Source organism: Mytilus californianus, unplaced genomic scaffold (assembly GCF_021869535.1).
Source record: "Mytilus californianus isolate M0D057914Y unplaced genomic scaffold, xbMytCali1.0.p SCAF_7, whole genome shotgun sequence".
Lineage (NCBI taxonomy): Eukaryota > Metazoa > Mollusca > Bivalvia > Mytilida > Mytilidae > Mytilus > Mytilus californianus.
Genome location: NW_026262723.1, coordinates 115,661,526 through 115,685,160, shown reverse-complemented (window position 1 = coordinate 115,685,160; position 23,635 = coordinate 115,661,526). Strand labels below are relative to the sequence as shown.

At 32.0% G+C, this 23,635-nt stretch overlaps 1 protein-coding gene across 3 annotated transcripts in view; it reads left to right on the top strand.

Annotated features, from left to right (window-relative positions):
- The window catches only part of LOC127707536 (leucine-rich repeat serine/threonine-protein kinase 1-like), a 56,870-nt gene that overhangs the window by 1,443 nt on the left and 31,792 nt on the right, over nt 1-23,635 (top strand). For all 3 annotated transcript variants that reach the window (XM_052212110.1, XM_052212111.1, XM_052212109.1), the window contains exons 2-19: nt 1,003-1,198; nt 2,361-2,401; nt 3,607-3,772; nt 5,292-5,327; nt 5,705-5,822; nt 7,866-8,010; nt 9,250-10,928; nt 12,827-13,055; nt 14,725-14,892; nt 15,457-15,605; nt 16,018-16,129; nt 16,582-16,734; nt 17,093-17,215; nt 18,321-18,585; nt 19,430-19,562; nt 20,182-20,276; nt 21,821-21,943; nt 22,697-22,896. In XM_052212110.1, coding sequence (XP_052068070.1) covers nt 1,009-1,198; nt 2,361-2,401; nt 3,607-3,772; nt 5,292-5,327; nt 5,705-5,822; nt 7,866-8,010; nt 9,250-10,928; nt 12,827-13,055; nt 14,725-14,892; nt 15,457-15,605; nt 16,018-16,129; nt 16,582-16,734; nt 17,093-17,215; nt 18,321-18,585; nt 19,430-19,562; nt 20,182-20,276; nt 21,821-21,943; nt 22,697-22,896 — 4,125 coding nt within the window. In that variant the 5' untranslated portion in view covers nt 1,003-1,008. The remainder of the gene's footprint in view (nt 1-1,002; nt 1,199-2,360; nt 2,402-3,606; nt 3,773-5,291; nt 5,328-5,704; nt 5,823-7,865; nt 8,011-9,249; nt 10,929-12,826; nt 13,056-14,724; nt 14,893-15,456; nt 15,606-16,017; nt 16,130-16,581; nt 16,735-17,092; nt 17,216-18,320; nt 18,586-19,429; nt 19,563-20,181; nt 20,277-21,820; nt 21,944-22,696; nt 22,897-23,635) is intronic.

Genomic DNA, 23,635 nt, shown 5'->3' with positions numbered 1-23,635 from the left:
TGAAACTTATATCATAGGTTTATATCAGCAATGTCTTGGACAAGTTCAATCATCAGTGCCGATCAATTATTTTTTAAAGAGTTATGCCCCTTGGAAATATTAATTATAACGGAAATGTCAATGCATTTTGCTCTGAAGCCTTTATTTCTCTAAGATATTTATAAAAACATTTAAAGAAAAAAAAAAAAATGTTTTTTTTTAGTTATTGCCCTTGTACCTTGGATACATGTAGATAAAATATGTGCAATGCTGGGGACATTGGAACTCTGTTCTTTCATTTATTTTCTTTATTATTTCATATCATACGTATATACTTGCTTAATATATTTTTGGTTTTATCTTATAAAATTACTCTTTGTCTTGTGCCCACTGGAAGCTTGAGTATTGGTCAGGATTGACAGTTCAACGTACGATGTAGATGTATTACCTTTAAAAAAAAAAACAAAGAGGAGTCAGACTGACTGATGGGTTTGTAGGTTAGGGACTTTTCCAACAAACAAAAATATAAAGCACTGGCTTCGATTACGTTGCAAACGTAACAATAACAGAAAGTTTGAGACTAATTGCTGGAATGCTAGGTTGGGTTAGAAACCAATTTATTATGAACGTAATGATAAGATTTGTGTCTTGCATGTCTATATTGTGTTATTGTTAGCCTCAGAATCTTATCACCCTTTTCCATTATTTCTTCTTAGTCGATGTAAGAACCTTCTGGCAAGTGGTAATTCATCCATCATGATCATGATTTTTATAATTCTGATATACAGACAAAGTAACATGAGTAAAACAGCTAAAAAATTTCAAACAAGCTACAAACCTCTGCTTGTATTATAAATGCAGTTTTGGCCAAGGTCATAATTTTCATGAAAGTTAATCAAGTGAAGACATTTACTAGATGAAAATTTAACAATAATAGGAATAATTCTGCTGAGATTTAATGTGAGAATTTTATATCTTGTAGAAATTAATGTCTGACTTTACTGGAGATTTTATATCTTGTAGAAATAAATGTCTGACTTTACTGGAGAAGAATTAATACAAGCAGCCATCTATAATCAACATGACCTTTTGACCTGTTTATTGGAAGGAGAATGTCAAAACTTCCTAAACAAGACTGATCGATGCCATAGAACAGCTATTTATACCAGTGTGTCTAATAATAGCTTCAGATGCTTGCAAATTCTTTTGGAATATGGAGGTATAAAACTAGATCAGACATATAAAACGTAATAAAATGTCATTTTCCGTAATGAAATAATATTTTTTTTGTTGGTTACAGGTAATATGTTCATGTTGTGTTGAGTTACATTTATGGTCTTACCTTTTTTTTGGAGTCAACATTGACAAAGAAAGACATGTTATATATGTTACAACTACAACAACTGAATGGTTTTCATAGGATTTTAAATTATATTCTGCTGTTTGAAATGTAATGGATTACAGATGTATATTGTGAGCACAGACTTATTAAAAAGTAGGACATGATACTAAGGGACAAACCAAAACAATAAGTCAAATCAAAACAGATAACACCATGGCCAAAACAATAAGTCAAATCAAAACAGATAACACCATGGCCAAAACAATAAGTCAAATCAAAACAGATAACACCATGGCCAAAACAATAAGTCAAATCAAAACAGATAACACCATGGCAAAAACGCCAAAACAATAAGTCAAATCAAATCAGATAACACCATGGCCAAAACAATAAGTCAAATCAAAACAGATAACACCATGGCCAAAACAATAAGTCAAATCAAAACAGATAACATCATTGCCAAAACAATAAGTCAAATCAAAACAGATAACATCATTGCCAAAACAATAAGTCAAATCAAAACACTATTGCCAAAACAATAAGTCAAATAAAATCAGATAACATTATGGCCAAAACCATAAGTCAAATCAAAACAGATAACACACAATGGCCAAAACAATAAGTCAAATCAAAACAGATAACACCATGGCCAAAACAATAAGTCAAATCAAAACAGATAACACCATGGCCAAAACAATTAGTCAAATCAAAACAGATAACACCATGGCCAAAACAATAAGTCAAATCAAAACAGATAACACCATGACCAAAACAATAAGTCAAATCAAAACAGACAACAACATGGCCAAAACAATAAGTCAAATCAAAACAGATAACACCATGGCCAAAACAATAAGTCAGATCAAAACAGAATGACCAAAAAGTGAACAGGGAAAAGACAACAGACCTCAAACACTAAACATAAACTAATGAGAGCAAAACTTACCCAATCAAAAAAAAGGGGTGGGGGTGGAAGTCATGAGCTCCAGTGAAGGAGTTTGACAAAAGCAATATTTAATTCATATTTGATATTTTTCAGCTGATGCCAACATCCCAGCTAATGAACAATTTAACTGTATGGTAAGTATGGAAGTACAATGTATACAGGACTTTATCATAACGGATTAACCTATGAAAGATCAGTCAGTTTTAAATCTCAGATTTCAGGAACATTCACATTTTGTATGTAAAAATCAATATTCCTATGAACTTGTTTTATAACAACTGTAAAGCTACAGTTGGGCAAGAATCAATTTAAACTTTGATTTAATCTCTTAATTTATAAATATCTTGTAAAAAATTGTGACCTAGAAATCATTTTGATGGAACAGATAATCTACTTTCATGTTGTACAAAGTTTTTAATAGAATTTACATGTGTAATTTTTCGAACTTTCATGATTTTTTTGCTTTTGATATATATAGTCATTGCTATATAGTCATTGCTATCTGTTCTATGTGCCATCACTGTAATAGAATGTACTTTACCATAGATTCTGACGACAAAACCATCTCCATGGTCTTGTGATAATTTTCTTAGAATGTACAAAATTCTCTCTTGGTTGAATCACTGATTGGTTCAGACCAACTATATTTGTATAATTTACTGATTCTCTACTAAATAGCAGTATTTGTTAAAAGTAATAGCAGAACACTTTAAAACCTTTTATAATTTGGCTGCTATATTTCTAGCTAAAATTTTAAAAACAGAATTTATTGACCAATATCACAATGAGTAAAAGCTGAATTTTTGAACAAATAGGAAATAGTTTTTTCTGTTAATGAAATACATATTAGCAGGATCATGATGATAGGCATTCAATTCATTAACACACAAATAGCAACAATTTGGATTTTCCATGAAATGAAATGAAAACACATCATTTTCTATTAGATTTTATGACTGGAAACTAGAGCATGTGCATCTGGAAAAAAAAATCTTGTTACATTAGGCTTGTTATAACAACTTACAAATCGGACTTGAATATTTAGTTTTTCATAGCCCATGCTTTGTGTTTCCTAGGCCTAAATTTGGTTGAAATCCAGAGGGTTTTGTCAACTTTTATAAAAAATTTCTATATTTGGCCTTTTTGGTGTGTAAATGTCCAAGCATTACAAGAAATGCTTGACAAAAATAGTGCTATTTCACTTTCGTACAAGTCTTTTTACCAGCATAAAACATTTTTAAATCTTGAAACTATGGACTTAATATTCAGGCCCAAATATGTCCCGTACTGAACTTACTCCTTTATTCTATAATTATTAGTTTTATATATCTTTTTGTAGACACCACTTCATCTGGCTATTTTAGATGGAAAAGAAAAGATTACCCAGTTGTTGTTAGAATCTGGGGTTGATGTCAACATTAAAGATGCTACTGGATTAACTCCCTTGGAATTGGCTAACAATATTGAACGTGATGATCTTATATGTATGATTAAATCAGAAATAGGTATGTTTAATTAACCTAAAATATAAGTGTAAGTAAAAGGAATTGTTTATAATGAGACAGCAACCCTGCAACAATAACTTCCCCTTAAAAAAAGACACCCACAATAGAAAAGTGCCTTTATTACATTTTTTTTCCTCTAAATCACACATTGAATAGATAATATGTTAGTAAATTTAACAGAGACTATCAAAGATCTGACATTAGCACAAAAAATCTTACGATTGATTGTAAGTTATACTAAAATGTGTATGACTTACAATTATATTTAAGATTTTTTGTGGAAAGAGCTGCTGGCATTAACACAAAATTCATTTAGGACCAGAAACAATAATTTTGATTGAAGAACAATAGTCCAAAACAGCGACTTGAATGGGGAACCCATATACATTCAAGAACAATAGTCCAAAACAACCACTTGAATGGGGAACCCATATACATGTACAGTCAAGAACAAAAATCCAAAACAACCACTTGAATAGGGAACCCATATACATGTACAGTCAAGAACAATAGTCCAAAACAACCACTTGAATGGTGAACCCATATACATGTACAGTCAAGAACAATAGTCCAAAACAACCACTTGAATGGGGAACCCATATACATGTACAGTCAAGAACAAAAGTCCAAAACAACGACTTGAATGGGGAAACCATAAGCATATGATGAGGTTTAAACTAGCCTTTTGGCCACTCAATTCTGAAATTTTAAGCAATTTAGTTCCGCATTTTAAGTATGAAATGGGTTCACATGTAGAATTTTCATCTGCAGTAAGTCAGAAGAAGATTCTTGTACATGCTTTAAACTTTACCTTCCCTGAAGAAACTTGTACAAGCTTTAAACTTTACCTTCCCTGAAGAAACTTGTACATGCTTTAAACTTTACCTTCCCTGAAGAAACTTGTACAAGCTTTAAACCTTACCTTCCCTGAAGAAACTTGTACACACTTTAAACTTTACCTTCCCTGAAGAAACTTGTACATGCTTTAAACTTTACCTTCCCTGAAGAAACTTGTACACGCTTTAAACTTTACCTTCCCTGAAGAAACTTGTACATGCTTTAAACTTTACCTTCCCTGAAGAAACTTGTACACGCTTTAAACTTTACCTTCCCTGAAGAAACTTGTACACGCTTTAAACTTTACCTTCCCTGAAGAAACTTGTACACGCTTTAAACTTTACCTTCCCTGAAGAAACTTGTACATGCTTTAAACTTTACCTTCCCTGAAGAAACTTGTACATGCTTTAAACTTTACCTTCCCTGAATAAACTTGTACACGCTTTAAACTTTACCTTCCCTGAAGAAACTTGTACATGCTTTAAACTTTACCTTCCCTGTTTTTGTCAACATAAATGTTGAAAGTTGTATGCATGTTGTTTTTTTGCTTCTTAAAACCAATAAAGAAATTCTTAACTATCGAGGAAATTACAAACAATATTACATTAAAACTTTTAATTTCACAGAGTAATGAGCTTAAACTTGTTAGGAACTGCAACTTTTATTTGTTTATTTATTTTAGTTAGAAGAAAAGAAAAGATGGACACTGTAGGACAAGGTATAGTTGTTTCTGTGAATTATAACCAAACACACAAAGGTGTTCACAAATTGTTGTGTATCTGGTCAGTCTTAAATTGAGTTTTCCTATCTATTCAAGGAAGGAATTATAGTTTCAAAACCTGTTATTTTCAAAAGTAGAAAGAGCAGAACAGAAAATGAGCTAACACCTGTATAAGTTTGTATGTAAATAAATAGTACGGTGATCATTACCCACTTTAATAAAAATACAGAACAGTGTATTTATTAACAAAGAAAGATTTTTTTTTATAACTAAATAGAACAATTCAAGGAATAATGAAAAGCAGTCAGAACCTTATATCAATTGGACTTTTTCAATCAAAAATATGAGATGATTTTTTTTCAATTTTTTTCAAGATTTCCTGGAAGCTTGCCAAGAAGATGAATTAGCAACCATGAGAAGTGTGTTAAATAAAAGTTGTTCAAAAGACTATGTCAACCAGATCGTGGAAGGGGGGCTAACTCCATTATATATGTAAGTACTGGAATTTGTCTACTACCAAGTTATATATTTAGATGTGAATGTCAATATAACTGTATTGTATTTAAATCTTTACTGTTGTAAATCATGATTACTATTTCTTTAAATTGAGTTAACCTTGTAAAGTAAGTAAGAGAGAGTGAACTCAAACCTTCTGTTTACAAAGTTTAAAGTGTAATCGTGAAGTAAGTTAGAGAAAGTAAACTCAAACCTTCTGTTTACAAAGTTTAAAGTTCAAAGTGTAATCCTGAAGTAAGTAAGAGAGAGTAAACTCAAACCTTCTGTTTACAAAGTTTAAAGTTCAAAGTGTAATCCAGAAGTAAACAAGAGATAGTAAACTCTAACCTTCTGTTTAGCGAGTAAACTCAAACCTTCTGTTTAGTGAGTAAACTCAAACCTTCTGTTTAGTGAGTAAACTCAAACCTTCTGTTTAGTGAGTAAACTCAAACCTTCTGTTTACAAAGTTTAAGTGTAATCCACTTTTCTTTTTTGTAATATAATTGTTAACAAATTATTTTCTTTCATATTTTCTTTGGGTATGTAACCATAATGAGCACTTGGAATTGGAAATTTTTTCAATAGAATGTTGTTTTTGCTTCAATACTGCTTCAAAGTTTTAAAGGTATTCTTTGAAATGTGTTCATATAGTCAATAATATAATACATATCTTACTTGTGGAACTTGGAACTTGCAAGCTGCAATATGTTGGCGAAACAGAAACTTAATTCAACATCCGACTTAATAATCATTGGTCATTTTATACCAAAGGAAGAAACTGCCCAATCACGTGATACCTCTTAAGAACAGGACATACTTTTGAAAATATCACCTTTCAAATAATAGAGGTCAACCAAAACTGGGACATCCAAAGTAGAAAACAGAGAGAGAGATTTTGGATGCATCAGCTACGTACTCTTGAACCTGATGGACCGAATGAGAGAGATGAAAAACAGTTTTATCTAATCTAAAGGAATAAATCTTGAACTTCATACTATTTAACTAGCACAATTATTTGTTTTGATCTATTAAATACAATGTACAATAAGCTGCAAAAATTTCTTAACAGCATCCGATTTTACCTGGATGGCTGCATGCGCCTGATGAAGCTAATTTGTTTAGCAAAAAATTGTGTGAATAAATAAAATATAACCACTATTTTTATAACACTCATTAGTGTGTTAAAGTTACATTATTAGGCATTTATATAGATTTGGTTCTGCTCTGCTAAATTTTGCCCAAACATCGGGCTTTGGACCTTGAACATTTTGTGAAAATAACAATTACACAGACTTTTTGTTTAAAAGCCTTCACATATTGAGCTGATTTTTAGTATGTGAGTCTGCTATGATGAGTTTCAGATATAGTTTACTTGTGGTTCTGCTCCATTGATTTTTGCTGAAATTACGGGCTTTAGACTTTGAAAATTTTGTGAAAATGATAGTTATACAGACTTTTATTCTCAAATTTCCACTCCTAAAAATGGCTTCAACTTTTTTTTGCGAGCAGGGCCATTTGTGTCGTTCCGAAACATCAAGTTAGGCAATATGCAGACAAACTTAATCCTACTTTACAATGATCTGCAAAACGTGTTCTTTCTTTGTACGGTCATCAGGCATGGTCACCTTTTTTCATGACTTCACAATAGGAAATTCAGAGGAAAGCAAGAAAATCTTGACGTCATAAGTGAGTTTTGACCAATGAAGAACTAATATCAAACAAACCACACATTGATTAAATAAAAATAATCAACAGGTCAGGAAAAAGATAAATTGACTAAGAGTTAGAGAAGTATACTTATATATCGAGGAACAATTTACATTGACACAATATATTGATTACAAAAAAATCAATGTTTTAGTTCCTTTCATTTCCACTACAAGAAACATCATGTAATATTAAGATTGCAAAACGTTTGTCAGATTCAGTAATACAAATTGTCTATTAAAATATGTAAGTCACAGGTCAAAATTATAGATCAAAGGGGAAACAATTTCATTTTACTCTGATGTACATATGAATGAGGGATTTTTATTTCAGGGCTACAGAGAAAAAGAATGTTGAGATGGTGGAGTTTTTATTGGACCACGAAGCAGATCCCGGGGTGTTAGCCGATAATGGTTACGCTGCTATACACAAAGCATGTGAAGATGGGAGTACTGATATAATCAAACTCTTTCAACAGGTATATATCAAAATACATGTATATGTTGGGATTTAATTGTGTGAATTAATATGAACTACTGAAGTTACCATGGAATTTAATTAGAGGAAAGTATTGATTTGTGAAGGCTTTTTTGTAAGACAGAACTGGGAGTCTTTGGAAATTAACTTTCAAATTTTGTACTTTGTAAGATACTGAAAATCACAAAATTTTAGAATAATGGAAAATTCCATTAGAGCAAAGTTAAGAACTTGATTTATAAAATCTTAGATTTATTGCCTCATCTGTGACAATGTCTTGAACCACTACGTATACATTATTGCATCATCAAACCCTAGTATTAATTTCCAATTTGAGATCCAAGATGATATTGCAGTGTTATAAGCACTGGCACACTATACTTCTAAGGAGATTATTTGGTCTTCACCTCAATCATGGTATATTGAATTTGACACTTTTTTTCGTTTAAATATTAAAGTTTGGGATTAGGTCAGTTTAAGGGGAACGACTAATGGCGAGTCAATGATATTTGGTATGCAGTTGTATTAGCATTGGCACATCTCTTTTCCATTGAAATTAGTTGGCCCTGCCATCTCAGTCAAAGTCTATTAAATTTGAAACGTTGCTTAAGGTTAAAATGTTCAAGTTTGGGATTAGGTCAGTTTAAGGGGAACCACTAATGGTAAGTCAATGATATTTGGTATGCAGTTATAAAGGTTGCTTATTATGAATGACTTCCATTGATATATGTACTGATTATCAGGTAAAGCATATTGATATTGAAAAATATCAGCTGCAAGTCACAATATGAAGCTTTATTGTGTCAAGCAGCTGATATTTTACAATATAGATATGGTGAAAATCTGATAATCAATTTATCGGATTGCACTTGCTTAGTTTGCATGATAGAAACAAGTGGATTTTTTTGTTACACCAGCAAACTGGAAGATGACTTGATAAGTTTGAGTCAAACTTATCAAACGTATCAATGTCAGCTCATTCATTATGATGTAGTTGATATGTCCGGGTCGAAGTTATTTAGGCCAGGTTAAAGTATTTGACGTCACAAAGCCGTGATATGCAATTTTATGAAGAGCTGAGCAGAGTGATACAGACAGTGGGAACACTGATAAAAATATTATTGCATTATCATCTGAACTAGGTGAAATGGCAGTATACCATAGTAAGAGTTTTCATAGTAAATGTACTGCATGTCAGGCAAGACATATTTCCATTTCTATATCTATTTCTATATTACAGCATTGTCCAGATGTAATAGGAATACATGTTCCCAATGGTAAATCTCTTCTCCACATTTGTGCAGAGTCAGGTCAAGTTAACTCCATCAAAACTATTCTTGACTTAAAATACCCTCCAAAAATTATGAAAGTGTTTGAAGACGAGGATTGTACATATAATCTCCCCTTAGATATCAACGCCATAGATATGGAAGGACAGACGGTATTACATGTGGCTTGTAAAAATGGAGAAGTGGAAGTTGTTAGATATCTTGTTGATTTTATCGTTAAACCAAAATGGAAGGGAAAGATGGGAAGGACACGTGTATCTGTTCGTAAAACCATGCCTGTTAGTCCAAGTTCATCTCAGGTCAGTTTATATAGTCCCGTGAAGATAAATGTCGTTAATAATGATGGTTTGATGCCTTTACACATAGCTATAAAGAAAGGGTCAGGTCAGATCACAGAAATTCTATTGAAAGCCAAAGCTGATGTCAGTGCTGTGGTTAAAGACGAAGGTAAAGAAACAACGGCTCTCATGATAGCATGTCAGTTAGGGGATAGCTATATAATGGATAAACTACTCCAATATAATGCTACTGATCATGATAAAAAAGTATTTAAATATGCTAAACAAGAAAATCCCCAATTACTGTCTATATTACTGAAGTATCGTACAGCCAGGGATAATGAATTTCCTATTAACAAATCAGGAATGAGGAAGGAGTATCTAGAGAAGATGTCAGGTGACCAAGACAGTTTTGACAGTGTGTCATCAATAAATATCAACTTTAAAAAAACATTTCCGTCGTTTGCCGTACACATTAAATGGCAGGATTTAGAACATGTTTCTGCTATTGAAGACGAAGATCTGAAATACATTGGTTACCATCACAACCCATCAATGGAGACATTTAATAGTAGGTTTGCCCTCTATGCCATCACAAAGATTGATGTATCTGGAAATAATCTTGGGATTCTCTTTCCAGACAATTTGTTACGTTTGCCATCTCTGCATGTCCTAGATGTTTCTAGAAATAGGATAAGTACTTTCGGAGTTGATGTGAAGACTGAATGTGACTTTTTACAAGAATTAAGGTTGGACCATAACCACATTAATGAACTTCCACATTATATTTTCAAGTTTGAGAAGTTGAAAGTTCTCTCTCTGGCAAACAATTATCTCAAGGAAATATCTCCTGAAGTATGGATCATGCAATCATTGCTTGTATTAAACTTGGCTGACAATAAGATAGTTATGTTACCACCTCCAAATCAAGGCAGATCTTGTCCAAAACCACGGAAACATTCAACATTACAATCTCTGCCAAGTGTGGACACGGGAACATATGTACAAGAAAGTGAAGTTAAGCATTCTACAGTCTGGTCCACATGGCTCAATGTCCTGGAAACAGAATTTGACATGATAAATAAAGCAGATCGACAAAACTCAGGGCTACAGGATTTGAATCTCTCGCACAATGAACTAACTGACATTCCATCATGGCTAGCATGTGTGGCCCCATTCCTGGAAAATCTTAATTTGGCCCATAATAAGATCTCAGGTGTTGGAATGATCAGCGCCTATCCTCAACATCTGAAGACATTAGACCTGAGTAGTAATAAGATTCAAGACACAGCCCAGTTCCAGTTTTACAGCAAGGACTATGTTACGTGTTACAGTTCTAAAGTCTCAGCAGGGTTTGTATACATAAAACATGTAACAGTTCCATTCCTAATTCTTTATCCATGAATGTCTGCCTAAAACATATGGATCTTTTAAGCAAAACTGTGGAATTTTTATGCCCCCGACGTAGCGGAGGGGGCATTAAATTTTACCCTTGTTCGTCTGTACGTCCGTATGTCCCGAAATTGGTTTCCGTTCTCTAATTTTAGTTTCCCTCAACCAAATGTTATGAAACTTATACACAATGCTTATGACCACAAAACACAGATCAAGTTTGAATTTTGGTGGAATCACTTTTACCTTTCTAGAGTTATGCCCCTTTACAAATGGAAAAATTGCTGAATTTTTCGTTTCCGTTCTCTTACTTTAGTTTACTCAACCAAATGTTATGAATCTTATACACAATGATTATTACCACAAAACACAGATCAAGTTTGAATTTTGGTGGCGTCACTTTTACCGTTCTAGAGTTATGCCCCTTTACAAATGGAAAAATTGCTGAATTTTTCATTTCTGTTCTCTAACTTAAGTTGCTGTACATGATCATGGAAGGATTATAGTCTTTATCTAATAGTGAAAGTATTCATGTTTGCCTTGTGTATAAATGTATTTTTAAATATTTTAAATAGCTTAAAGCACTTAGTTTTACATTGATATACACTTCTTTATCCATTGACAAATAGCTTGACCCCTTTTAATTCTGTTGACATTTCTAATCCGTTTTTAAGACTTCATAGCAAGCTGGTATTCTGTAGCGCTTAACTTTATGTTCTTGTGTTTTTTTTAGCTCACCAGGCCCGAAGGGCCAAGTGAGCTTTTCTCATCACTTGGCGTCCGTCGTCCGTTGTCGTTAGCTTTTTACAAAAATCTTCTCCTCTGAAACCACTGGGCCAAATTTAACCAACCTTGGCCACAATCATCATTAGGGTATTTAGTTTAAAAAATGTATCCGATGACCCAGCCAACCAACCAAGATGGCCGCCATGGCTAAAAATAGAACGTAGGGGTAAAATGTAGATTTTGGCTTATATCTCTGAAACCAAAGCATTTAGAGTAAATCTGACAAAGGGTAAAACTGATTATCAGGTCAAGATCTATCTGCCCTGAAATTTTCTGACAAATCTGACAACCTGTTGTTGGGTTGCTGACTTGCTGCCTCTGAATTGATAATTTTAAGGAAATTTTGCAGTTTTTGGTTATTATCTTGAATATTATTATAGATAGAGATAAACTGTAAACAGCAATAATGTTCAGCAAAGTAAGATCTACAAATAAGTTGCATGACCAAAATTGTCAGTCGACCCCTTTAGGAGTTATTGCCCTTAATAGTCAATTTTTAACAATTTTTTGTAAATTTTTGTAATCTTTTACAAAAATCTTCTTCTCTGAAACAACTGAGACAAATTTAACCATACTTGGCCATAATCATTATTAGGGTATCTAGTTTAAAAAATTTGTCCGTTGACCCCACCTTCCAACCATCATGGCCGACTTGGTTAAAAATAGAACATAAGGGGTAAAATGCAGTTTTTGGTTTATATCTCTGAAACTAAAGCATTTAGAGCAAATCTGACAGGTGGCAAAAATGTTCATCAGAATTAAATTTATCTGCCCTGAAATTTTCAGATGGATCCGACAACCTGTTGTTGGGTTGCTGCCCCTGAGTTAGTAATTTTACAAAAACTTTGCAGTTTTTTGTTATTATCTTAGATATCATTATAATATCTAATATCTAATACTATCAATTATGATTTTAACCTTATTTTACATGATTTCCAAAGCATCAGTAAATACAGGTGAGCGACACAGGCTCTTGAGAGCCTCTAGTTTATTTTTATCGACATGGTCACTTGCATTAGATTGTGTCTATGTATTTTTGTTCAAAAATTTATTGATTGCTGTATAATTGTAGGTCACGACCACCATCGAGGGGAAGTCCGACTACCAGATCATTCCCCAGTTTTTCCCAATATTCAATGACAGGATGTCAGCATCAGATGCATACGATACTGGAACAGCTGGATACACTAAATCTGAGTTATAATGATCTTCTAAAATCAGTCATAGTCACAAAGACAGGCTGGGAAGATCAACTGTTAGCAACAGAGAAATCATTGAGGAAAAATAGTTCAACTAATAGTGTAAGTTTTTGAATGATATATTAATAATTCAGTATCAGCTACTGGGAATTCATTATTATTCGTGGGATACCAATTTTTAACTGGATTTTCGAAGTAAAAATCGGTTATTGATTTGGGGATGTACGGCGGGCGGGCGGTTGGGTGGGCGGCTGCCAAACAGTGTCCGTTCATTTACATGAAAACGCTTTGAAGAAATTTTTTCAAATTTAGATATGTTGTTTCTTGTGACTAAATGAAGGTCAAGTTCAATTTTCATGATTTTAGCTTTTCTCATTGTTCAGTTATAGCCCTTTCCCAAGAATTCAATTTTTGATGAATTAATCCATTTCTGTACAAAGGGAAATAACTCATTTTTTAAAAGATTTTTAAAAGACATTGTATTTATGATAAATGACATTTTGGATTTTTTTTTCTTTTCTTTGGTAAATTGTTTGAAGAATTTTGTGGAAGGTTTGTTTGTTATTCTGTATAAACTAATTTTCTGAATGCTATATATATAAAAAAAAAAAATTATGAAGTGAACTCTTTTAATTAGATAATAATCTATTTTTATTAAAGGATATATTTCATTAAATTACATTACATTGTGTAGATAAAGTTATTAGATAAGTTGCAGATCTATATTAGTTTGTGACAAATGAAAGAAAAAATATTTGGAACTATTAATTATATATGATTATAATTTGAAAATAGATATACATTGTGTTACATCATATCTAATTTTAGAGAACTTTTTTTAGTGAAATCATATCTAATGTTGAGAGTACTATGTTAAACCATATTTCTGTTCAAAGGGAAATAACTCAAACTTATTCCATGAACCAGTAATGATAACATCAAAATTTCTTCATAACTATTTTTTTAAGTCATGTGTGTTATGAAGGTAGATGTCACAGTTGTTATGTGGTATTTTATTTTTGTTGTGTGTGTTAATGTTTAATTTTTACATGATCCTGTTTGGGGTTCAGATTTGCAAATATCATTTTCATTATTAATTAGATAATAATCTATTATAAATATTCAATCACAATCCAAATTCAGATCTGTTTTAAGCTTAAATGTTGTGTCCATACTTGCTCAACTGTTCAGGGTTCCACCTCTGCAGGAAAATCCGGTTTGCTGTCACTCGACAGCCTCTTGTTGTGGATTTCTTGGGTATAGATCAACCATGAATTTTAATGTTCCACAAAGTACAAATTTTCTATTGACTTGTATGCAGACTTAAGCAAAACCATGAAATTAAATATCCACAAAAATTGATACCCATGAAAACAAATATTGGAATTGTGGTTCTGCTTTTGTTCCTTTGTTATTAAAATTCTTTTACTGTTGGATCTGTTTTCAGTTTCATTAAATTTGAGACTAAAGACATTAAATAACTAACTGCTTATGCAAAAAATGACAAAAAAAATCCCAGTCAATATTAAGTGAAGTGGACAATGCAAAGCTAGAGATTTTATGTTACTAATGTAGTGTTTTAGTTGAGTGACAGTTATGCCTTTATAAACCTTCAAAATATCAATGAACACTTTAAATTGCTTGTAATAATCTGAATATTAGGATATTGCTGGTATGCTTAATTATTTAATATTAGGATATTGCTGGTATGCTTTATTATTTAATATTAGGATATTGCTGGTACGCTTTATATTTTGTTTTATATTTCTAGATGAAATCTTTGACAATAGCCAAAGATGAGAAGACCAAGAGATTATTATTTCCAAATCTGACAAGTTTGGATCTAAGTTACAATAAAAACCTGACAGAACTCCCAATTGATCTAGGAGATCTTAGCAGTCTAAAAAGATTGTGTTTGTCTAAATCTAGTATTAGAGAGGTAGGGATTCAGTAAAAACCTAACAGAATTTCATTAGAAGTAGGGGTCTACACTGGCTAGGATTGGGTTTAAGTTTTATTTTGGATAAGTAATGATTCAATTAAACCTGCCATAACTCCCACTAGAGTAAGGGGGTCTCAACATTCCAAAAAGTTATGTCTTTCTAAGTTAGTTTTAGGATTTAAGGATTACATATCTTAATTTGTTAAAAACTATGAGTGAAATGAGAATTTAAGATCATGCCAAGTTCCTCACATGTAGCCAATGATGTAAGATTTCGAAATGACATTTAGAGTTTCAAGGTCATATCATCCTATTCATTTATCAATACAATTTTCATATTTTTATAGATTGAAGAAATTCAATTTTATTTTATTTAAGTATCCAAATATTTGTTCCTTTCAGAAATAATTAGGTTAGATGACGCCATCTTTACACGCTGTCCTTTGAAATTAAATTATTTTTTGTTACTATTCTTGATAAGAAATTTAAAATTTATGTACATGAATATATTTTTGATAGTAGGCTTACTTTACTTCTATAAAACATGGTTATCTATTATAGCTACCAGCCCAACTAGGTCGTCTGAAGAATCTCTTGACCATTGAGATAGAGTTATGTCCCTTGGAGGGTCATATCCAGGATATCATAAGTAAAAAAGCAAACTTTAGGACCAGGGATATATTAGGATTTTTGTTGTCTGTTTTAGAAGAGTAAGTATATAGACTGAGTGCCAAAAGTAAATAACCTTTAACACGTTTATCATTTTCATGTAACTGATTATCAGGTTTGTTATGAAAAAGAATAATACTTTTCTGTCTGTAGACAAAAACATAATGGAAAAGATTCGAAAATTTAAAAAAAAAGGTGGGAAAAGGAGATATCTGTGCAACAGAAAATCCTAACATCAGACATGATTGGTTGTTGACAAATTTATGATTTTGTGCTCATCAATTACTCTTTTTTTAAGTACAGTACACATTAAACATTTGTTTACCTTTGAAGGTAAGATTTAACATACATGTTATACTAGATGAGGAACAAGTGAAGTTTTTTTGGTCATTTTTGCTATGCAAATGTTTTCAAGTACAAAATGATATCTTCTAATTGAAAGATTTGTTTTAGTTCAGTAGAGTATAACTGTATGAATCTCATGCTGGTTGGTGTGGAGAAGATAGGAAAGACAACTCTACTTAGTGAAATTAGTCGGAATCGGAAAACTGCTAAAAAGGCTACTGTAAGTAAACTTATGTAATGAATTTTAACACCACAAAAACTGATGAAAAATTTTGATTTCCAGGAATAACTGTAGTTATGAAGGAAGAGAGTTGTTACAACAACATTTTGTATACTCTCACCATGAACTAAGTGTTAAATCAGATTTCTCTATTTTCAGCCCCATATTTTTACATTCCATAACATATTTGGTCTCTTTTGGAGAGTTGTCTCATTTGCAATCATACCACATCTTCTTATTTTTTTATTTTATTCAGTTGATTATTAATGTCAGATCACTGCTCTGAAGTAAAGAAACAATGTAAACCATAGAAATGAGTGAAAACAAAACAATATTTTACATTGTTTGATTGTTTGGTTTTTTTTAACACTGGAATGAAAAAAAGAGTATAAAATATACTAGTTCTTAACCCTTTGGAGATTAATCATAAGATTTCATGTTATCTTTTTCAGCACTGGAATGAGAGAAAGACTATGAGACAAGCTAGTTCTGAACCTTATGGAGAATTCCTTTCAACTGTGGGTATTGATATCAATGAACTTACTATTGGAGAGAAAAGGCCAAAGGGTATTGTTGTATTTAAGACCTGGGATTTTGGCGGACAGGTAATGATATCCATTTCTCTATTGGGGATAAAGACACAGCCTTACAGTCAAAAATATTTCAAGTACAATCATTGTACTCCTACATCAACCAAACAAAATAATTGATTTAGTATTTAATGCACAAATTTTCCACTCCAAGTACTGAGTAAAGTTTTATGACCTGAAATGCCTGGTGTTTTCATTTACAAGGAAATCAAAACACTAAAATTTAGGTTAAGTTATTTTCATTACAGGGTTTGGAGTAATGCCCTTAAATCTGTTAGAGAAAAAACAAATTATATCTATTCATGTACAGTAACTATATTTACTGATAAAGTCATTGTTTGTTACTAAATATTAACCTTTATTATTGTTTCAGAAAGAGTATTATGCCACACATCAGTATTTCCTTTCACCAAGATCTCTTTACCTGGTCATGTGGAAAGTAACGTCAGGAGAGCTGGGAGTGTTCGGTATATGGCAGTGGTTGGTTAATATACAGGTAAGTTACATTAGGAAAACGTGGCGTGTTCCATATATGGCAGAGGTTAGTTAATAAACTTAGAAGATAACTTTATTGTATTATAAATTTTGAATGCAAAATAGATAAAACATAGGTTTGACTATCACAATTTTTTACCTAGGTCAAACAAAAAAGCAATACAACTACTGTAAACTTATTTTTCAGGAACGATTATTTAAAGCCATAGAAAAAAATGATGCAAAATATATCATCATGAATATGCCAATCTTGGATCTTCTCTTGTGTAGTAACATTAACAAAGCAAGAAAATCTAAAAAAATAAAAGCACTGCAAATTTTTCTAGAAAAGACTAAATAAAAAAATGCTTCTGGAAAACTAAAAAAAAAAGGTTGTTTACAGTATCTAACTCATGGTTCATGGCAGATTAAATTTTATGCTCTATGTATAGATAGTATATATGTAAGTCTTTTAAATTTATTGGATAATCTTGCATATATATATATATATAGGATTAGAAGTTTCTAGTGACTTGATTTGATGTTTGGACATACTAACATGATCCATTTATATGTTAGAGCTACTAGGGCATACACATAAGTATTAACTGTAATATGGTGTTTCAACAAGAATTTCAGAAGCACCATTTTATATGTTGGAACAAATATTGCCTACCTGTATTGGGAGGCAAGAGCTCCTGGGGCAGCTGTCCTTATTGTGTGAACACACAAATATTACCTACCTATAATATAATATTCTGCCAAGAGCTCTTGAGGTCCTTGTTCTTGTTGTGAGGACACAAAAATATCACATACTTCTAATTAAATTTTCAGGCTACAGCTCCTGACACACCTGTCCTTATTGAGGGGATACACATATATCACCTATCTGTGATTTAATTTTCAGGCAAGAGCTCCTGGGGCATCTGCACTTATTGAGGGTACACACAAATATCACCTGGATATGATTTAATTTTCAAGCAAGACCCCCTGGGGAACCTGTCTTGATTGTGAGGGACACATAAATATCACCTGGATATAATTTAATTTTCAGACAATACCTAGTGGGGCACCTGTCATCATTGTGGGGACACATAAACATCACCTGGATATAATTTAATTTTCAGGCAAGAGCTCCTGGGGCACCTGTCCTTATTGTGGGGACACACAAAGATGAACTGACAGCCAGAGCCACCAGGGACAACTACCCTGCTAACTTTGAAGATTCTATGAACAACATGATAGACAGTTTGTTTGTGAAGGTGGATGAACCAGACAAAGCTGGCTTACCCAATGTTCTTGGCATGATGAACATCAACTGTAAAGATAGTTCAGACTGCAAGAAACTGGTTGATAAGATTTATGACATTGTCTTTGAGTTGAAACACCCAAGTAAGTAATAATTGAGTTCTTTGACTTTGAATGATATTAAAACACTTATACCTATATTTAAATATTGGCTATGTATTGCTACTCTTTAATATTTTTTTGTGTGCTGTTATCACCATTTCACATCCTTTTTTCCTTGAAGATGGCATAATTTGTCGTTTCCGTATAATTAGTTGAGACCATTCAACCAAAGCTTTTCAAAATTTTTATTTGCTGTTATTGAAGACAAAATGGAGGTCAAGTTCGATAATGACAATTTTCACTTGTGCCATTTAAGAGTTATTGTCATTGATTGATTGCAAAACTGACCCTCATGTCAATTAGGAATGTGAAAATGCTTGATTCAAATCCTATTGCATTTTTAAAATATGCTGTTTCTCATGACAAAATGGAGGTTATTAGTGGTTATGACAATTTCCACTTTAACTGCAGCAAATACTGTCTGCTCAAGATGTATGACCCTTAACAGATTTAACAATGACTCTAATGAATGTTAAACAAAACAATATTTGCTGTCATGTTGACAGACTCTTGTTTTTCATTGCCATAGCATAAAGAAAAGCCTTCACAAAAGTATTTTGATGCATGAGATAAATGACTTATCACATGACCAAACAACTATAATTTCTTTTCTTTTCACAAAATAAAATTTTATGCAACTGAATAACAATCTTACAAGTTAATACTTTTTCAGGAAATGTACATGATTATGCATGTAGCAATGTTTCATATTCATAGATAGTATGTAGTATTATCAATGAGAACAGCAAGCTTATCTACCCAATGATTTACCAATACTATAAATAGACGGTATTTCAAAATTGGATATGTTGTTATCTATTGTCAGGGAGAAAACATGAAAAATTGTTGAACCATAAAGTTCCCAGGAAGTACATTCTATTGAAAGACATCATACAGGATCTAGCTGAAGAGAGAATCAAGTGCAAGAAAGATCCAGTACTAGACAAAGATTCATATGTGTAAGTATTGGTTGTAGGTCTAAATGAAATTTGATATCAGGTGATTGTTTTGTTTTTTGCTGTTTTTTTGATACTCTTAATTTTGTTATAATGATTTAAAATCAGACATTGTTCCATATTCCTGCATATCTTAGTGTCAAAACCAGAGATTCATTCATTACATGATCTTCAAACTGGTGCTTTTTCCCAGGATAATTCGACGTCATAAAGCAGATATCTTTATGCCACAATGTTCCATGACACGTTTTCCCCAGAATGACCCCAGTTCCTTTATAAAATGTATATCTAGACATGTTTTAAATGCTTTACTATTATGTTAACCACCAGTCTTTCCTATCTTCAGTAAAATTAAAGAAAATCAAAATAGGTTGATCATTCTTTGGTCATGTGATTCTTCTGTAAGCAATTTAAGTGTCAAATCTAGAAAATACTTAATATAAACTGGTCACTTGGTGTTCTTGTGACTTATAAACAAAATGAATAACTTGTCAAAGTCTTTGTTCAGATATGCTGATTGTACTGTATATATTCTGATCAGTCACAATAGATAAGAAAGGGAGCTGGTCACGAAAATTTGTTTCGATGTTTTTTTTAGATTGATTTTACTGAATGATTTCAGGTTGAAGACCATGGACAAAATGAACAACTTGTCACAATCTTTGTTCAGAGATGCTGATGACCTTGACCAGGCTACAAGGTTCTTACATGAAAATGGTAAATCTTTGTCAATGAAAAGTAACCTGTTTAAACTGACTTTTTTTTTATTCAAAACTATATATGTGGTTATTTGGAATAGTATGGCATTAGATTTTTATCAAAGGGGCATAAGCTAGAGATATGAAAAGAATTAAGATATGATTTTTTTTTTTATTTAATCAGTAATGAAAGTGAAATAGTGAAACAATAATTTGTTTTAGCAGCCAATTTGGTTCAATTTTGACAAAATAAGCTGAGAAACATGGCTGATGAATTATTCACTTGCAAGTGAATAATTCGCCCTTTCATTGAAGCCCTATTCATGTGACCTTCAATTTAACCCCTTAGCTGGACATGGGAAACACATGTATTCAGCTACTAAAAGGAAAAGAATGTCAACATTGAAAGTGAAACAAGGATGAACCATTGACTAATTCGATTCACACAAAATCATTCTTATACGTAGGTAAAAATGATCATTAACATACTGTTTAACCTACAATATGAAATCAGACAGACTAAGAAAAATTCAATTGCACGTGGTTACTATCAGTTTATATTTATATTTATGTTTATATTGGGTTATATGACCGTTGGCAGTCCTTGGAGGTCATCTCGATGATTAATTAGAAGGCGTCTAGACAAAAATACACACGAAATGTTGATACATATTATTAAGTCCATGCACTGTTAATTGTTTATTTTATACTTTTTGTAATTTGGATATATACTTTTTAGTATGATATAAATCAAATATGAGAATTTTAGTCAAATCCGTGAACATGAATTTGACAGCTAATGCCCCTTTAACAATTTACAGAATAGTGAAAGTAAAATATGACAGAGCTAAGAACATTCAGTATTTTGGAAAGGAGATACTGAATGTTCTTAGCTCTGACATATTTTTTTATCCAAATTTGAGCGTCTTTAATGACCAAATCAGTCCAAATCTTTTACATAAACTAATTGAATGGACTGAGGTAGACACTTAAGTGTTTAAAAAATGTCAAAAATCTTTCATTAGATGTAGTTCAAATAATAGGCCAAAACTAGCCCTTACATTAAAGACGCTCAAATTCAAGTTTAATTATGAAAAATCTATCAAATATGCCATAAAACGTCACTTTTCAGATGGTTCTTGTCTAAAATGTAAGTGGCTGCATTCGTGTTCAGTCTCAACCTTTATATATGTTATGTATTATCATCAAATATAACATATATTTAAATATTAAGACTGAACACAAATGCGGCCACTTCCATTTTGGACAAAAACCGTCTTAAAATTAGCACAAATACTAAAATTGTGAAGATTTCAGTAATATTGCATCAATTTATGATGCTATTATCTGATGCATGTGCATTGTATTGTCAAAAAATAGCCCATATTTATGGAACAGAAGTATTCTTCTTTCCAATAAAAAGCTAAAACTTTACATTTTAATAAATTGGTAAAAATGCTATATTTTGGGGCCAAAAAGGGGTTTTACCGGGCCTACTCCTTTAATTAGAATGTTAAACTATAATATAAAAAGATCTAATTAGATTTGCTGTTTTATTTGTAGGAATTTTATTTCACTATGAAGGAATTGGTTTGAAGGATCGGTACTTTTTGGACCCTCAGTGGTTATGTGATCAATTGGCCCAAGTAGTCACAGTGGACCAAGTGAACAACTTTTGTAGAAATGGTCAGTTAAATATAAACAAAGTGTTCCACCCTTATTATAATGGCTTTTTAATACTTTTATTCTTAAAGGTCAATCATTACTGTTTTGACAATAAATAAAATTCAAAAATTTCTTTGTGAATTAGTTTGCTGTTAAATAAGAACAATAAGATTTCATGTTTATGCTCAGATATTGTGAAATTGATTTTTATTTCTAATGAAACAGATACTACTTGTTTTATATCTCCACTTAAGAATTGAATGCTTCTTTTTGTAAATTTATCGGGGTGTAAAAGCGTTGATCGAAGTACATTTTGTTTCATTCTAAAAATGTGCGCACCGTCGGTCCGGTCAACGCTTTTACAACCCTATAAAATTACTAAAAGAAGCATTCAATACTTATAATTACATTTTTTTGCTAAGATCATGAAAACACGATTTCTATGAAGTTTTTCTTTTATTTACCTGTGCACTTTATTTTGGAAGCTGGTATCATTATGAATGTTACATTAATGAAATGTAGGTTAATTTTAGAATGACGCGAGATTGCTGTTAGCCAATCAAAATAACGTATTATAATGAAACATACATGTAATGTAATTATAAGTTAATAATGAAAAACTTTTCTGTAGTGACATTTTATCTCTTGTATCAGATTGCCTTGAATTTGCTTGAAACATTTGCCACTTGACAATGAACAATGAATTTTTTGTTAGTTTCTATGTCTTGTTTGGGTGATTGATGTACTCCAATTTTAATTTTGCCAATATTTCAGGTGTGATGAAAATCAAGAACTTGCAGAATTTGTTCAACAAGTCGGCATTTCAACCTGAGGATTTACAGACGTATATCTGTGGTTTACTGGAGAAGTTTGAAGTAGCCTTACAGTTTGACAGTAACAAGCTTTTGATACCATCACTCTTACCTACAGAGAATGAAATGGAACATGTCATCAAAACAAACATGGATGCAAAGGTTTTTATTTATATTTAGGATTTATCACATTGAACTATGGTCAGACCATTCCTTACACATGTTACAAGCAGATGATAATTACTGATGTAGATGGTTTAATTTGATCTAATTTACATAAACACAAGACAAGAAAATAGATATACACAGACAACCAACAGTGAACAACATATGGTCTAGATAGCTTGACTTGGTAGAGACACAATATCTGTTTGGGTTAAACCAATTTGATGTGTACACAAACCTACCCCTTTGTCTATCTTTAGTTGGTTAATTAAACATTGTTTTATGCCACCATAGAACAGCAATAAAAGCACTGTTCCTTTTCTTTTTGTGTTTTTTGCTGTGCATATACTGATTTTGTGTCATGAATGGATACCCTATATCCTTTTTATGCCCCCGCAGCAGAGGACTGTATGTCCATACGTCCCATGATTGGTTTCCATTCTATAACTTAAGTTTGCCTCAACCAAATGTTATGAAACTTATACACAATGCTTATTACCACAAAACACAGATCAAGTTTGATTTTTGGTGGTGTCACTATTCACTATTACCATTCTTGAGTTATGCCCCTTTACAAATGGAAAAATTGATGAATTTTTCGTTTCCGTTCTCTAACTTTAGTTTGCCTCAACCAAATGTTATGAAACTTAGACACAATGCTTATTACCGCAAAACTCAGATCAAGTTTAAATTTGGGTAGTGTCACTTTTACCGTTCTTGAGTTATGTACCTTTAT